The sequence below is a fragment of the Hippocampus zosterae genome, chromosome 11, assembly GCF_025434085.1.
Source record: "Hippocampus zosterae strain Florida chromosome 11, ASM2543408v3, whole genome shotgun sequence".
NCBI classification, from domain to species: Eukaryota; Metazoa; Chordata; class Actinopteri; order Syngnathiformes; family Syngnathidae; genus Hippocampus; species Hippocampus zosterae.
The window spans coordinates 20488973-20506946 of record NC_067461.1 but is presented as its reverse complement, the minus strand read 5'-3'; the positions used below and the strand labels follow the sequence as shown (position 1 = coordinate 20506946).

Here is a 17974-nt window from a genome sequence, read left to right as displayed (position 1 = left end):
GCACCGTGAAGAAATAAGTCATTGCTGCAATAAAGTTTGGATTTTACCAGTGCTGCATCTGCAAGTTTCTAGGGTCACCCTATCGACTGCAACAATACCCGTTCAACACTTATGGCTCTTTAAACACACTCAACAAACAAAAACAAGCCTTTCGTATCAAACCTGGATGTCGAAATGGAATTGAAATTAGGTGTAGCTTTTCCAAAACGGGGCATTACTAAAAGACAAAACTAAGCAAGCCGCCTTTGGTTTCCGTACAGTGTCTGTTACTGGCAACAGGAATGTGCCGTTAACAGTCTGAATGTTTCTAATAAACAGTCCATGCTTACATGAAACTCAAATTCAGGCACAATCCATTCATTCTCTCGTGCGTTCTCCATCCATTCTGCTCTCTGGTCCATTTACAGCATGTCGTCATCTTCGCCTCCCCCGAACATGTCAGAGAGCTTTTTGAAGCGAGGCCCCCAGTCCCCGAGGTGGTCATAGTCCTGGTCGCCGCTGCTGGACGAGTTAAGAGAGGACAGGCTTCCTGCATCAGAGCCACCTCCCTCAAAGTCAAACACCAGCAGGGAGTCATAGGGGGGCGCTGTAGGGTCATTGTCGGCAGCCTTCAGGTTCTGCAAGGAAGCGCACGCAAGGGTCATTTAATAAGAGTTGAAAACAATGTCGGCTACCTATCAATGAGGACATACTGTTTCTATAAAAACGTGTATCGGAATGCATCAAACTGAGTGAGCAAATGTGGGTCGTTCAGAACGCTACATTTTAACCACTTCGACTCACATCGTCAATGAAGTTGCCAATATCCTCCGGGTTGGCGGGACGAGGCCTGTACTGCGGAGCCGTCAGGAAGATGGGCTTCACATCGTTCCTGAACACCTCAGGGCGGTTGTCCAAACCTTGGTGGAGAACACCAAGATCATAGTCCTGGAAGACAGATTACACATTAAGACATACAATCACACTGATGAAAAACTCCGTGTATAATAGATTTTTGGGTTGTGTAAAGAAACAATTTTTCCACACAATAATAAACTGCCAACTGGTTTTCATTTTTAGATAATCAACATTTTACACAAGTTTAAATATGTCATATATCCGAATGGTGCCACCTTTGTGTCAATTTGAGCCAGGAAAAACACGGTACATACACGCACACCTCACAGGATGAAAAGTATATCCGCCAGTGTTTCCCAAACTTCACTAAGCCCAGGCACCAATTTTACCATAAAAATACCAAAGAATATTTACGAATACTCCTCTCAAATTTCGCACAAATGTATTTACTGAGTATGAAATGTGAGCCCGTTTATTTGAGTACAAAGCTGCCATACCGTACTTGCAAGAAGGCATCACTTGTTCTTGCATATGAATTGCAGGTGGATAGACTGGTTTGTTGTAAAAAGAGTTTTTACTGTATTTTATTTATACGTAATTTTTTTTTCTCCCCGCCAGTTTGGCTGGTCCTTCAAACCTAGGCTCAGGTGCAATTTGTATTAAAATGAGAGCTTGGACTGGAGCACTAATCATGCTGACAGCAGCAAATAAATTCAGATTAAATAAAAAATAACTCATCTTAAGGTGAAGGTGGCTGTAAAGCAACAAAAGTATTTGCCAACTGTCAAAAGAAAGTGGAAGAAGAACAAAAAGAAATGGTAGTTGTAGTAGTAGTCATGGAAACAAATATGCGACATATTCGGCTCGCTCGGAATTCAAGCTTGCGACATTCACCCACAAGAAGAATTGACTATTTAGAGCGGCACAAGGCGCAATACCCAAGCCATCTTAAATGAAAAAGTTTCCACAGTTACAAAGTTCAAATCCAACCGGAGCTTGTTTGCTGTCGTCAGCACGATTCGGGGATTTTGGGTGCCAGTCCGAGCACTGCTCTTGTAGTATCAACTTCCCTAAACAATGAGACTTAGACCCCGGAGCGACTATATGCTGCTGGCATACAGTAGATTGATGAACAAAGATACATTTGTCAAGAATAATTTTTGGACAAATTAGACCGTTTCCCAAAGCACTCCTGATGGCACTCTTTGCTGAATGACCAATTGCATCGGTCAGTGTTTGGTACTTGATGCAAAACTTACACAATGCAGACACTGACGTGACTGCATTGCGTTTCCCAACATGCTGACGTACCTGATCATCCTCTCCACCTCCCTCTTCGTCATAGTAGTAGATGTTGTCCCGGATATCATCTTCCTGCAGTAAAGGCTCCTTTGATTCCCCCCTTCGCCGTCTTGCAAACAGCAGCAGGAGTAGCAGCAACACTGGACACGGAAGCAAAACAAAAATAATAAACATCTACATCGGCAATTGAGCTGCATAGCTGAGGATTGGAGCAAATCGAGTCAGCGGCATTGTGATGAAACCAAACCCAATGTCAGACTCACAGAGAAGCAAAAGGATTCCTCCCAGAATTCCCAGGATAACAGGCAGGTCGGTGCCGCCCGCCACTCGTCCTTTGCACACCACTTCTTCCCCAGTGCAGTCACACACTTTGGCCTGAACCGTGCTGTCCTGCTCCAAACCCTGGTTGTCCGCCACTCGAAGAACCACAGTGTATTCTCCACTTGGCAGCTCCGTGGCCAAGTTCAAGATAATACCCGTTTCTGTAACAACAGATGATCATTCTTTTAATTACTCAGCATTTTCAAGTGAGGCGGGCTTCAAAATGTGTGAGGCTGAGCCCAGTACTCCCAAAACTCTGCACGTTATGTATTGATGTTCTCGGTTTCATGGATGCAAAAGGATAATAACGTTATCTGGTTCACATGGACATTTTGTTGTGATTGAACTTACTGGAGGCGTTCATTCGAGCAGTCCAGTTGTTCTTTGACATGCCTTCTAATGCGACTCTATAAGGAGCAGCAAAGCCAGGCCCATCTTTATCAGTTACTGACAGCAACTGAGGAACAGGTTTTTTGTTGCACACCTGTGGAACACAATATTGCATTTAGAGTTGCAGAATAGACATCAAAAATGCGTGGATTCAAAACGGTTCAACTCTGTGGCAGGCTGTGAGTGTGACAAGAACTGCATATTCTGTGTTCAGCATTTACAAATTTGCTGAGAAACTTAACTATTGCCCTATTTTGTGGTCATGGGATCAGGTGGCATCTTGGTGTCAAAAAAGTATGTTAAAGTAAATTGCAGAGTTGTATATGGACTTCTGTAATATTTTACCACTAGTTTGGAGAATCATAGGCAAAAACAAACCATTTTGAGGGGCCTTCTATTACTTTTTGATTTTCCTTCCCAAACCATCACACTTCAGTACTTTTTAAAGCACAACCAAGTTGCAGTTCACTTTCAGATTAAACATATTTGAAGATTGTTTTACTTTTAAACAATTGCACACAGTTTTTATTTCACTTTCATGTGTATTAATTCAATAATTGATTTTTTCTCTCCATCTTACTGTATTTTAGCACAGTGATCGTGATCAAACAGAGGGGAGAGAGAATAATTTAACAGATAACCTCTGAATCATTTTTTTCTTAATACTTCAACCTTTACGGAGAGGTTACAATTGTTGGATATGGCATTGTGTGTAGAACATTTGCGAAACCCTGATTTTAACTGCATACAACCATCCAAAAACAACTGCTGTGCTAAAAAAAACTGCAGATGTGGGAAAAGGACTTTTACCGTAAATGCGCGTTCCTCGATTGTGGGTGCGTTGTCATTAACATCTTCAAGGAGGATCATCAGTGTACCCGTTCCTGTGGCTGGAACTTCATCTGATGAACGGAAAAAGCAAAGTTGAATGAATCTCTGAAAGTGCCAGGAAATAAACGTCAGCTGTACTCTTGGGAATGTCTGAATATGAACACGAGCACATCTGTGCTTTAACTATTGCTTTAATTGAGACCATGAAGACCACCTCGGGACTAGTTTGAAGGTTACATCCCTCTATCACCATCTGGTATTATGCAAGATTGTGACCTTCACTTACCATTGTCATATGCACCAATGAGTGCTGTGTATTTGTTGTCCTTGACAAAGATAGACTCTCTGTCCATCGCATTCTTCACTGTGACCAGGCCTGTATCTTTGGCCACATTCAACCAGCCGGCTGGGTCACTAACTATTTTATACCTGGAAATATAAAGAAAAATAAATAAACACCTAACAGTGAATCTTTACTAGTGTCAATCCCATATCGGTCGAGATGCATACGCAGTTAAATGCTCCTTTAATATAATAAACGGAGGACAGTTGTCTTACATGACTTTCTGTTTGCGTGCAATGTCTGGGTCTGAAGCAATGTACTGCACCACATCAGCGTCGATAGGAAGGTCTTCCCGTTTGGACACAAGTTTCTCCACAGGATCAAAGACCGGGGCCTCGTTAACATCGATCACATTTACAATCACCGTGGCTGTGGAGGTGGGCATTGGGGTGGCAAAAGGAACTTCATTCTCCACTGCTATCAACAGCGTGTGCTTGCTATTCTTCTCAAAGTCCAGACCCTGCATTCATAAAATGTTCAAATTAACAAAAGTCAATTCATCTACATTGTCCAGGTAAAAACTGCAAAAGTGTCCTTAATTTGATTTACATTCATGGTGAAGCATGCTAAAACAACTACCAAACAACAAAGGGGCAGGGACTTCATTTGATACCTTGACAGTAGTGATGATTCCCTCATTCTTGTTGCTTCCGGTTTCCACAGAGAACATGTTTGAGGGATCACCACCAAGAATCTTGAACTTTGCGTTCCAGGCTGGGGAATGAGGCTCATCACCATCTGTTACTGTCATTTTCATGACGATAACGTCCACTCTATTTTCTTCAATGCTTGCATCATACTGTGAAAATTAAAATATGTCAAACAAGGGGACAAACAAATTACTGTGGTATATACTGCATTGTTTTGAAATAAATAAATAAAAACGCACAAGAGGAAGATAAATTACAACAGTCTGATGCCATTACAAATGCTGGGAGATAATACTTTAACCAAATGGAATCTCCGGGTAAACTAAACAGCTACTCACCGAGTTTTGGGTGAATACTGGAGCATTGTCATTGCTGTCCGTCACAGTGAGAATAACTTTTGCCTCTCCAATCAACCCATTCCCCAACATGTCAGCTGCTTGCACTCTTAGGGTGTATCTGGGATTTTTCTGTTGTAAAAAAATAAAAAAGTATGACTTAACAGAAAACTAAAACTGATGGTAGTTAACAATAGTTTTTTTTAAGTTACCAAAAAAAAAAAGGTCATGAAGCAAATACATTCATTCTGTATGAAATTATGACTGAAATTATGATGAAATTCACATGCAGTATTGTGCTGCATTATTTCTTACTTCCCTTGGCTGCATGGCACATTGATTACAGACAATGAAGGTACCCCATTAGCCACATAAGACTTCACAGCCAATTAGAATTGTTTTGCGATACATTCTTACAAATAATTAGGATGCAGTTTAATAGACATCAGGAGCAAATAATTTTAAAAAATGGTGATGAGGGCCACACCTCTCTGTCTAAGCCACCAGCATTGATTCTGATGACTCCAGTCACAGGATTGATGAGAAAAAGGTTTGGTGCAGGTGACTCTGGATCTTGGCTGACAATACTGTAACGGAGATCAGAGTTGTCATGGTTTTCCTGATCCGCATCTGTGGCATTCACCTTTATGATCTCAAATCCTGGCAAGAAAGACAAGACAAAGGTCATGCTGTACAGTATGATGACAAAGAGACCAGCATGTGGTATGAATCCGAAATTAATCACCGTTTCAGTGGATCACCACACTTGGTTTTATAGTCAGCTGCTGGAGTTGCCCTAAAGGGATCTTTAACCACCATTTTTAAAACATCTTATCCAACTCCCTAGCTTTGTTGTAGCTAGGGCTGGGTAATTGACGAACTTCAAAGTATATATACATTTTTTAATAGATCTTTTTTTGCACCCAAGTTCAACAACTCATTTGTTTCTAAACATCTGCCGATATAGAGTCTTGATCAGATACCTTGGCAAAACAATATAATTTGTTTTACTTTTTTAATAAAGGTATCTCAACACAACTTCATATATGACTTTAAATCAGAAGTGGTTCAACTCACGCAAACAAAAATAAATGAATAAATGTACAGTATTCTTGATTTTAGAAATTAAAATTCTAAAATATTTTTCAGCCGATACTGATCAGCTGGGGGGGGGAACGTGATCAGCCCCAGTTTCTGATTACATGATCCGATATGGACAACTCTACTATATACAGATACAGAATAACTAAAAACTATACCAATCAAGAGAAAGCTATTCAATACTGTACACAATTAAATTATGCAGTGAAGCTACTGTTGTGTTTTTTGTGTAAGTACCATGCCAAATTTAACATTCTATATCAACATGAATGTTCTTATGCAGTACAATGCTTTGCAGCGCTATTTATCTTATAAAAATACATTACAAAATGTTGGGAGTGTTTTTGGCACGGGTGCATTTAATTAATGGCATTTCCATTTCTTTCAATGGGAAAAGTTGATTTGTGGTACGAGCGATGCGTTATGAGCATGGACCAAATTCAAGGAAGCACTGTATTTGAAATGACATGAGGAAACGGGCAATGGAAAATGTGTTCTTCGCCCCAAAAAGACATCATCAAAGCAATCCTTTAGGCTGTACCTTTTGGTGATGCCTCAGCCACTTCTCCCAAGAAGGTATCCTTTTCAAAAACAGGTTTGTTGTCATTCTGGTCAATTACATTGACAATAATTTCCATGGGCTCCTCAGCATTTCCAGAACCATCTGCCACCGCATACGCTTTAAACTGCACACAGAAAGAAAAGGTTTGAATAAGTTCCACATTATTTGTGTGTAGCAATACACATGTCATAGTGGGTGTGTATTTGATCCAAAAAAGGATGACAATCTCACAAAATATTTGGGCTGCTTCTCCCTGTCCAGTGGTTGTGTGAGATAAAGATTGCCAGTGTCTCTGTCCATGGTGAAAAGGCCAGCAGGAGGCTGATCAGCTCCTGGACCAGTGATGCTGTAAAATATCTTCTTTACTTTGTCCTCATTTGACCTAATCTATACATAAGGGAGAAGGGAGGTTGTTTTACTTCAAGAAAAACATGATTCACTGTAAATCTTTTTGCAGAATCAAATACTCAGAGGGGGGCTTACGTACTTGAGATACTTTGAGGGGATAAGGACCTCTGTCATTCTCCGCAACATTAATGTCGGGAATAACCCAGTCTCTCTTCCGCCTCCTTAATCCTCCGTTTGACTTTGCGAAATGCAGAACTGGCACCTCTGCATCGTCTATGCTCTAAAGAGAGGAAAAAAGGAGCAGGCAGTTAACAATTACGCAATTGTTGTTTGGGTTACAGCTTTGAGCAGCACCCTTGAGCTCTAGACTGAGGCAAGTCTGAGCGCCCAGGCGCACTCATTTCCCAATGGTACGCCCTACAAGAATGTTTAATAGTTGCTTAAGACCATTTTTTGTAAACATAGCTCGAGTCTGTCTTACTCATATTTTTATTTGATCTGTATGTGTTTTTTTAACATAATTTCTTTAACCTACACAAAGTAACAGTAAGTATTGTTGTAGAAAGTAAAAGGGATTCAAAAGAAAATACAGTCACAGACAAACCTGATTCATAGAATTTGGGGGGGACTTTGCTTTTCGACCTCTTGTTGTGATTCACACCTTTTCAGGTCAGTTCCAAAATTGTTCCACACATTAACACCCCTTTGCTTAAAATGTATTCATGATGTGAAGTTTTTGCACTCTTGTATCGCCTAAATCACAGCAATTTCCCCCAATTTTGAACAGCTTCTGAGTATTGTGGCTGGGTAGGTTATTGCGAACTTTGTGCGAGTTTGACCTGAACTAGGTTGCATAGTGTTTTTGTTCATTTATAGTAAATGTGTTGGTTCTGTTAAATTTGATTGGTTAATACAGTAATTTTTATTGCTGTTATTGTAGTTAAATGACAGGCTGAATATATTTTTCTGTTTCCTCATATAGCACAATCAATGAGGTATGGTCATTTTACTGAACACTATAATGTGTATCATGATTTCTTACTCAGGACATGCTTGGTTTTGGAGATGATCCTGATGATTTTTGACAATTTAGCATTTCATTTATTGTTCCACATTTCAATGGCAATGGTTAATATTCTTGATTATTTAAAAAATAGTGGGGAATGTGGTCTTTTATAGGATACACGATTTAAGATGCTCTAGAAAGAGAAAAACAATGTTATATTAAACCCAGATACAAAAGCCACAACCAACACGGGCGGCACTTCAAGCACAAGACTTTTAAGCTACCTCCATCCATTTTCTATGTCAAGCAAAATTGTGTTTCAAATAACTAACTTTATGACGACCAGATTGTTAGTTAATCATTTAACAGTTATATTGCCTAAAAACAGAGGTAGCAATTTTGTTGAGGGGGGGAAGGTGTGAACCTATATAAACTGTGGTGTTGAATGCGATGAGGTGGAACATTTAGGTGCAACCAACTTTTGTGCTGGTGGATCAACGGGAAAAAAATGGGTGTACAGTCCAAAAGGTTAGTCGAGACCCACGCCAACACACACACACACACACCATTGCAAAAAGGAGTTCTCAATACATAAAAATGATCTATCAGTGGAAACTACAATTAATGAATGCAGGACACCCCAAATTACATTTCAAATTCTTTAAATAACAGGCACATATTTAACAATGATGGGAATCGGAAAATAAGGTATTAAAAGAAGTGCAGACATATTTTGCACAATTTAATCCTGCCACAAGAGGGCACAGATACTCAATTCAGCCACATGTTAATAGACATTTTCAGGGGTGATATGAACCTGACCTTTTGGGCTTCTCTGCCATGAAAGGTCACTTAATGCAATAAAACTTTGGACTACATTAACAGCATTTTGGACACAAAGCAAATGAGGTTGGGGGCCAATGAGTGCCAAAAGAAGGGTAGGGGAAAGATACATGAGAAAACACCAGGTACAGTGGTACCTCTACTTACGAACGTCTCTTCATACGAAATTTTCAAATTACAAAACATCAACAGGAAAATATTGCCTCTTGTTAGGAAAGAAATCTCAAGATACAAAAGGTAAAAATACAGTATTGGCTGCTATTCCCAGCTCCGAGTTAACTGAACACAACATACTTAATGCTGCTCTGCAGTTGGCTATTACAGCACATCCTCCTGGCATCCCATTGGCGAAGAGACACCTCTACCGTACATTGTCTATTTTTGTGGACATATAGATATGCGTCTATGCAGCGTCCTCATTATTCGCCCCTTGGGCCACGAGGTGTTCTGATCGTTTTACGTAAATGTGAATCACACAGAAAAAATTTCACCAGTCGGCCGATCGCTCACTATGCCGATGTTTGCCTGAGACATTTTTGAAGAATTGTTAAAAGCAGACAAAAGCAAATGCCTTCAGATCAGTTCTTTACAAAACGCCAGCCAAACAACTTCTGAGAGAGAACATGAACTAAAGAGGGCAAAAAACAATGAGGACGCAGTTAAAAGTTAAATGACCTTTTTATTCCTTTTTTTGTTTAACTTGATGCACAACTCTCATTTATTGTGCAATAATCTAATTATAACATGTATTTGTTACATATTTTGATGCATTTTTATGCTTAAGGAAACATTTGGGTCTGAATATTGGGAGGGCTTGGAACAAATTAGGGCATTTACATGTAAAACTCGTCTCTACTTCCAAAATTTTCTGGTTAAGAAATTTCTTCCAGAAACAATAAATTTTCTAAGTAGAAGTACCATTGTACTGTTGTGCATTGATCTAGTAATTTTAAAAGAACGATAACTATGATCTCAAATATGGTGTTATTACATAGTGCGCTTAGTTTTGGGTGAACCCTATCCTACCTCTGGAATACGCGGAGCATTTTGGCGTTGGCTGCCATCAAGGAATACCCTGACAGGAATGGTCATCATGTGCCCTTGAGAGTCCCAAGTGTGAATCATAAAGTCAAGTTGGGCTTCATGAAGAGAAACCGGTCTGTTTACCTGATTGAAGGACAGAAGACAAAAACATCAAAGGCCACAGTTAACACCGTTTAGTTATTTGTTTGCCAAATGGTCATATCATATAAATCGTCAAGCCAGGAGGGCACCAAGCACGCACTCATTTTCCAGTGTTTCATTCATAAAGGTGTGCACTTATAGTGGAAAAAAAATGCACAACACTGAATAAAACTAAATGAAATATCTCACCTTCAAGACACCATCAGTTTGTACCGTGAAACGTGAATCTTCACTTCTAAAACGAAATCTCGTGCGATCTGAGCAGTCTGTGAAGTCCACTACAGCAGAAAAAAAAGGAGTGAGAATAAAATCAAAATTCAAGATTGGTCTTATGCCGTTTCATAAATGAAAGGCCACTTGCTTGGAATGCCAACGCAAGGCAAGTCCAAAAATAAACTAAAAAAAATACATTCATATGATTCTCAAAACACTAACCTTAACCTTAATGAGTTTAAAATACAACAGAACAAAAATAACCTGGAAAGCATTTGACACTTTCTATTCACCTGCACCACAATGGGACGCACATTCATTCAGATTTGTAAACTTCACTTATCTATGAGTTGCACTCACGCGTTAAAAGTGGTGGTGGTACGGCCAAGATTTTTCCTTTACTAAATTCGATTGTATGAACATTGCATCACAGCAAGTCTGATGGACTATGTGAATTTTCTTTTGTTTTGTAGACGATCAGAAATGATTCTTTTTTTTAAAGTACATGGCATAAAGTTAATATTTTGCTTTGTTAATAAGCCAATGTTCTTTTTGATCCACAGTGGCAGGACTAATACACCTGGATCAGCGATACTAAGGAAGGCATGTGTTGTAATTTATGGCAGATGCATTGTAGCACATGAGCAGCTACTTTGGGGTGCTCTGAGAAGCCTGATAACGATCCTGACCATTTGTATCAGGTGTAGTGGAGGAGCAAGACATCTAAAACATGCTGGATAGTCCCTCAAGGACTGGGTTCAGCACCCCTGCCCTTCAACTGTCATGGTAGGACAGCTAACCTAAGCCAGCAATGGAGAAAAAAACCCCTGCATAAACAGTATATATATAAAAAAAAACACTGTACTCCAAACTGGACTTGGAAAACAGCACGGTAGAATGCTGCATCAAAATAATATATGAATGTCAGTCACAGGCCTCTGGTGCTAGTGAGGCAAGCTGCTCATCTCCCAGGGCAAAGGGAGGGGTGGAGGATGGGCATGACTGGCATTGGAGGGGTGGCTGAGAAAGGAGGAAACTTTTTTTTTCATGACTTCACTTCAGTCGGCCTGGACGATTATGGAAAAATAATTTGTCTTATTTTGATTGACACAGAAATCCCGTGGAATAAAAAGATTCATCATTTTTCAAAAGTTAGTATTTTTTTAACTACTAAAGTTCAACTGCACCGAACTATCATCAAAGCATCATGCCAATTCATCGCTGCACATTATTTGTCTTGTTAAATAGAAAAAATGTAAATGAAGAAATTCAGGCCTGTTGCATTTTTATTGTGCTGCATCCTCAGCTTTAATGCCTTGCATCTTTGCACATATTGAAGCAATGAATAAGCATTACCAGCATCTCTCCATTGTATTAATTTGATGTGCCATTTTGGGAAGTGATTTTAAGAAAAGAAAACCTTTATTTGTCTCACAATGGAGAAATTCACAGAAATTGTGGACTTACTGAGCTAACCTGAGATCTCAGGGGTTGTTTTTCATGCGATGTTATATGCAAATATGTATTGATATAAAGTCCTTGGATATTTGCAAACTTGAATTTTCAGGAAATGAAACTTGCAAATACAACAAGAAAATACATTAGAAAGTAAAATAAGAGTAACAGTTTGTGCGGCTGGATTGATGGATGGCTCGTGGAGCTGAGGATGAGGAGAGAGAGCAGTGTCAGCGCAGAGCACAGGTGTGTATTTAGAAATGAAATTTGGCGCTTGGAAATGAAGCAGATCTAAATGGGACGGGAATAGGACCCATCTCCATTTGTCAACGGATGCTACAATTGCTTGTTTGCTTTCAAACGTAGCTTGTAGTAGATGTGTGACGTCATACACGCTGTGATCATGACGTTTCTGATGAACCGATAAAGGGATAATTTGATTTTTTTTCCATCTTTCATCTATGGCCACTTCAAACAACAAGGCGAATATCGGAATAGTTGTTTCGATTGTGTTCAAGTCATCAAGTACAACTTTATTGTCAAATGTGCACAGGTGAAATTTCTTCCCTCTCACAACATACAACAAGAGGAGCCGCTGCGGGTGCCTCCGCCGCCATCAAAAGAAAAGTTAACATAAAATGACAAAATAATACAAGACAACACATTAGACACAATCGTGCACTCTTAACCACTTTCCTGCATACATTTAACATAAAATAACAAAATACAAGACAACACATTAGACACAATTGTGCACTCTTAACCACTATCCTGCATACATTTTGTCTGAAGCAGTTATAGATGAAAGAGGACCGATTCTAAGTGTCCTTTTCACCAGTGGATCAAAGACGTCATGTTGTAATGTGCACACGTCTGCTACAAGCTAAGCTTGAAAGCAGCATGTCATTGTCCATGTTGTGTTATGTGTTCTGTTGTATTATTTTTATTTTATCTTCAATGTTCAGTCAAGCACTTTGTTAGAGCTACAGCGGTAGTGAAAGTGCTATATAAAGATATTTTGTAATGTGTTGGATATTTTGAGACAATGCTCATTTCACGTTAGCATTTTAATGGGATCCTCCATTGACTTAAGCCAGGCATGTCCAAAGTCCGGCCCGGGGGCCAAATCCGGCCCGCGGTCGAATTTCATCCGGCCCTCGGCCCCTGTCATAAGATCAGTGCCGTCTGGCCCGCAGGTTGGGCGCAATGGAATACGTGTTGCATTGACTGAGGTCTCGTAGACTGGTGAGTGATGTTTCATAGAGTACTGCTTCCCTCTAGTGGCTAAATGAGTAATAGCATTCACTAAATGAGTAATAGCATTTAGACACTAGAGGGCAGTAGCACTCTACGAGACATCACTCACGAGTTAACAAGACATCACTCCGTGTTTATATTGACTGATGTCATATTTCAAATGATCCTTGCAGTTGTGGATATGTGTATTGCTTGTTCATTTCCCTGTTGTTCGAGTCAAAGGTTTTATGACTATTGAAAAGTCATGGTGATACATTTTATGTTTCAAATCAATCAATTTGCACTCAGGAGACTTCTGTTTAAGAAAAAGTCAAGTGAATAAGCAGTTGCATGTGATATACCCGTTTCAAATAAACCAAAAGAAATTCTTAAGATTGTTGAAATTAAAATAAAAATGGAAATGTGAAACAGACTGGCTTACTAAAATTTGTTGAACAATATTGTTGTTCAATGTAAAGAATGTCAGCCAAGGTCGGCCACCCGACATTTTACCACATAAAATCTGGCCCCCTTGGCAAAAAGTTTGGACACCCCTGACTTAAGCCATAGGTGTCAAACTCAGTTCCTGGAGGGCTGCTCTCCTCCATGTTTTCCAAGTCTCCCTGTTGCAACACACCTGATTCAAATGATCAGGTTCAATGTCAGGCTTGCACAGAGCTTGCTGATGATCTGATCATTTGAATCAGGTGTGTTGCAATAGGGACACTTGGAAAACATGCAGGAGAGCGGCCCTCCAGGACCCGAGTTTGACACCTATGACTTAAGCATTAAAGTTTTAAAAACAAGACACGCTTTGTTTTTAAAATATACCATGTGCATAATTATTTTTGTCGTGCATTTAGTTTTACAGTAAAGTCAACTGGGTGTCATTAAGCAGCTTCAAGCTTGCTCAGGGGCGGCAGAATCACATTTGCTACACGCTTGCTGCACACCTATTTCCACTTTCAAGTCCCGTCTAAAAACACACCTGTTCAGGATTGCCTACAATACATAGCTCTTCCATTTCCTATGTTTTTATGATTTTATGTCCTGTTTTTATAATATCTCGCTTACTAATTTTTACATTGTATTTTCTTATTGTCTGTACAGTGTCCTTGGGTGGCATGAAAGGTGCTTTTAAATAAAATTTATTATCATTATTATTATTATTGTGCATTCAGGGTACTTTCATAATGTTCAGAACTTTGAACGCACCATGCTAGCCTGCACATTAATCGAGTGTAACGTTTTAAAGATGAGAAGCCTAAATCAAAATCATGATTAGATTTCGTTTCAGCGCCTACCCCTAGTTTGCGGTGCATGATTTCCACCCGGCATTTTTACCATAACACCTCGTGACATTATGCGGAACATATGCAATGTTTTTAACATTCTGCCAACATTTCGTGAAAGGGTTCGAATATACTTTGCAAATACGTTGGAATTCCCACTAACCTAACGCAGAAACTTAAAAAAAAAATTTATTCAGGCTTGCATGTTGCAACTAAACTGTTCGATCAGTTCAGTGATAACTTAATGTTAAGAGAGTTAAATATATGTTCAAACAACTTGCCCTTCACTGGAATTTCTTGGGCCCTTCACATGCCTAAGACTACCCAGGCTGTGTTGCGTTTAAAAAAAAAACACAAGAAAAAGTGCTCTAGCCTTGCAGCTGTTGACATGCTTTGTAAAGAACAGCTTTGCAAAACAGGCTTGGGGACATTGGTGAGTGCAGGAAAGATCATTAGATGAGGTGCAGCAAGCTGAGACTTGAGCTTGCTTGGCATCCAGTATCACTAATGATAAGCAAGGACCTTGAAGAAACGTTTTGTGCCCTTTCGCCAAACTTCTTCTGACCATTTCAGTTGCATGAATGGATGCTGGTTTTCCACCAGTTACCAGACGCATTTACAAAACATACCCAAAAGTCACAAGTAGAAGAAACAATGACATACTGAAATTAGAATCCATTTTCCACAACAACGTACGCTTGCTCTTACCTTTGCCCAACAGTGTGCCCCTTGGTAGGTGCTTTCTGCTCACTGTGAAAACTTTCATGTCTGACTGAAACCCAGGTACACATGATTGCTCTTCAGTGGAAACAACAGCCAAAGCCTACAAGAAGATACAACCAGTCTGAGATCTATTCATGTGAGCACACAAGAAAACAAAAGGTTGCTTTTAAGACTTGAAAATTCTTCTTCTCAACTGCAATGCTAGTTGGAATCATTATTGATCCATCTTTGTTTCAACAGCTAGTCAGTGAACATGCTCAATTAAATTTCAGAACTTCGGGTTGCCGACAACTGAAATGCTTACGTGAAAATATGAATTCATATGAAAAACCCAAAAAATATGTAGCAGCTAGTTCTCCAATTAGAAATGGCAAAGATTTTAAATGGGGAATTATTCTATCACTACGTTTGTCAATTGTCTGATACATAGTGCAAAAACAGATGCTTGGCCCATTTATCCTTCCATGGTTTGAATCATTTATCTTTGCAATTAGCAAGCCACTACTCCAGTGCTTTTATCTGAAAAGTTTTAAGTTGTATGTTCTTGTTGTAAAGACAAGAACATAACGTGACCATTTTTTTTATTTCTTCCTGGTATCTGTATTGCTACAATCAGTTGAGGCCGAGCCAACGCTACCCTGTCGAACGTTGACGACTTCAAGGCAGGGCGAGGCCCTTTTGCGAACGTACCCGAGCAACTTCAAAGGTGTCTTTCAAAAACATCAAGGTTGATTGCGGTTGCCAGTTTTGTTGTCTGAATGATCATTTGAAATATATTCTATTAGAACACACACTCAGTCAAACAACAATAAAATTATATCAAAAATGTTACCAAATGAGCGGCCTCGAGCGGTTTATTTCGTCGACTCGTTCTAAAGGTGAAATTATTAGGCGAATTTACGGGGACAAAGTAAAAGTCAATCGTTTACCTAAAGGGAAGAGCTAATATAAAGGGAATATATATAAAGAAAGGAATTTTGTTACGTTATGGAAAACCACGGAACTCGACCTCACCTGAAGAACGACGAACAAAGTTCCCCACACCGCGAACGTGGCGGTCCTCATCTGCCTGGAAGTCTCCAAAAACTCTCTTTGAAATGCTAACGATTCAATTTTAATTCGTATATTCCCGAGCAGGTGCTTGCGCCGTAGTTGAGTTGAGTCGAACTGCAGTATACTAGTTGAGCGGACCAGTCGCAGCAGGTATTTTCAATGTGTGACGTCGGCTCACAGGTGCTCCGCTTCCGCCTTCCACATAAGGGCAAAGAGACAGACACGCCTGTCTGGACAGATACCGGCAGTTTCTGTAGCGGCTTAGTCACAAAATGGACTAGGGACAGCCTCCGTACTGAAATCAGATATCGATGTATGAAGCTACGCAACTACAACTTTCTGTTCCTCTTTGAGCTGTCAAAGTCCAAGCTACAACTCCCCCCACCTCTCTCTCTCTCTCTCTCTCTCTCTCTCTCTCTCTCTCTCTCTCTCTCTCTCTCTCTCCTCTCTCACTCTCTCTCTCCCCCCCTCTCTCTCGCTCTTACACAAATGAGGAAATACATATTGTAATGTTTACACTTTATACGCTGTCGATGTAAATGTCTGTTAGTCTCTTTCAAGTGAGGCAACGTTTATTATCTACCCTAATACTGTAAAACGCAACCGTTATTGAGCCAAAACACACATTTTACATTTTAAAAGATCACAGAGCATCACAAACAAAAAAAAACGTCACAGAAAGAATGAATATTACGCTAATTAGTTTACTCACAAATTTACGATGTCGAATCTGTCTGCAGTGAACACAGAACTGATATAGTTGGAAACCAGGACTTCTGTATGAATAGCAACAGGTGGATGTACAGATTATTTTTCTCCCACCGAATGGAATAAAATATTATTGTTCCGCTTGTCAGTAACCTATACCTCGCTGGCATAGACGCCATTAGATGGAAGAACAAAGACATTCATTATTTCATTCATTCATTCATCTTCCGAGCCGCTTGATCCTCACTAGGGTCGCGGGGGGTGCTGGAGCCTACCCCAGCTGTCTTCGGGCAGTAGGCGGGGGACACCCTGAATCGGTTGCCAGCCTATGATTGTGATATGTCTTAATATTACATGCTGGAATCCAGCTACATCACATTATTTATGATTAACAACTTTTTTTAAAACCATGATAACTTTGTGAATCAGTATTAAATTAAAACGTTTTTGTCTAATAATGGATAGGTTATTTAATATAAGATATCGCAAGCGCCGGCCGGGCCGAAACCTCCTGTGCATCAAATTGGTCAGTTTATTATTTTTTCATTCAGAATTTATTATTTGTTTCTTTTCATTTTGGAAATAAAAAAATCTCATACAGATCACACAGCTGCAAGAACAGCCTAATTTTCAAGAAGTGTTTTCAAAAACCTTGACTTTGAGATCCATATGCAAATTTTTACACTCCTTGAAACGGTTTTTGCATGAACAAAAGGCAGTTCTTGATTTATTTAAAAAAACAGCCATGTGTAAAAGTCCCCTTTGTAAAAAGTTCACTGACTACAACTTGATTCACTTATATCAAGGTATGCTAGGGATGCATTAGAACCTTTTGCTCCCTAAAGGTCAATAATGTTGGACAAAATGTGGACTATCCTCATGGGTTGGCATGCAATGTAATTTACGTCATTGTTACAGTACGAATAGTAAATAAGGAACCAAAAGCAAACTGGTTTCTCACAAAAAAAAGGAACAATGTCTCAGTCCATGGCTTTCTGATAATGTTGACACACTGTATGGATGATGAAAATTCATTTGAGTGATGCGATCATTTGCTCTTTCTTTCCATTATCAACCACTCTTCCACAGAAGAACAGAGAAGTCTGTGGGTGCAGGAGAAAGACTGGTGCATTTACATTTGCCACCACTTAACAAGTGAAAGATGTGGGATGAAGGGAGGCCTTGATGAAAGATAAGAGGAGTTATAAAAGGAGGGGTGGAGCAAAGTTAAGTGGCAGGA

The 17974-nt window shown here is 39.7% G+C and overlaps 1 protein-coding gene across 2 annotated transcripts; it reads right to left on the bottom strand.

Annotated features, from left to right (window-relative positions):
• cdh1 (cadherin 1, type 1, E-cadherin (epithelial)) lies at positions 1-16387 on the bottom strand. Of its 2 annotated transcripts, XM_052081033.1 has the most exons (18): positions 15988-16385; positions 14959-15073; positions 10244-10332; positions 9896-10036; positions 7160-7300; positions 6904-7059; positions 6652-6796; positions 5497-5669; positions 5013-5141; positions 4638-4823; positions 4240-4484; positions 3968-4110; positions 3661-3752; positions 2812-2944; positions 2403-2621; positions 2149-2279; positions 784-927; positions 1-617 (listed from the first exon to the last, which is right to left on the bottom strand). In XM_052081033.1, the coding sequence occupies exons 1-18, from the start codon at positions 16036-16038 to the stop codon at positions 402-404; spliced, it is 2649 nt and encodes an 882-aa protein (XP_051936993.1). In that variant the 5' UTR covers positions 16039-16385; the 3' UTR covers positions 1-401. The 2 variants fall into 2 exon arrangements, with proteins under 2 accessions (XP_051936993.1, XP_051936994.1); XM_052081034.1 differs by lacking the exons at positions 1-617; positions 784-927 and adding an exon at positions 959-1618 and having other exon boundaries at positions 15988-16387.
• Positions 16388-17974: the final 1587 nt, after the last annotated feature.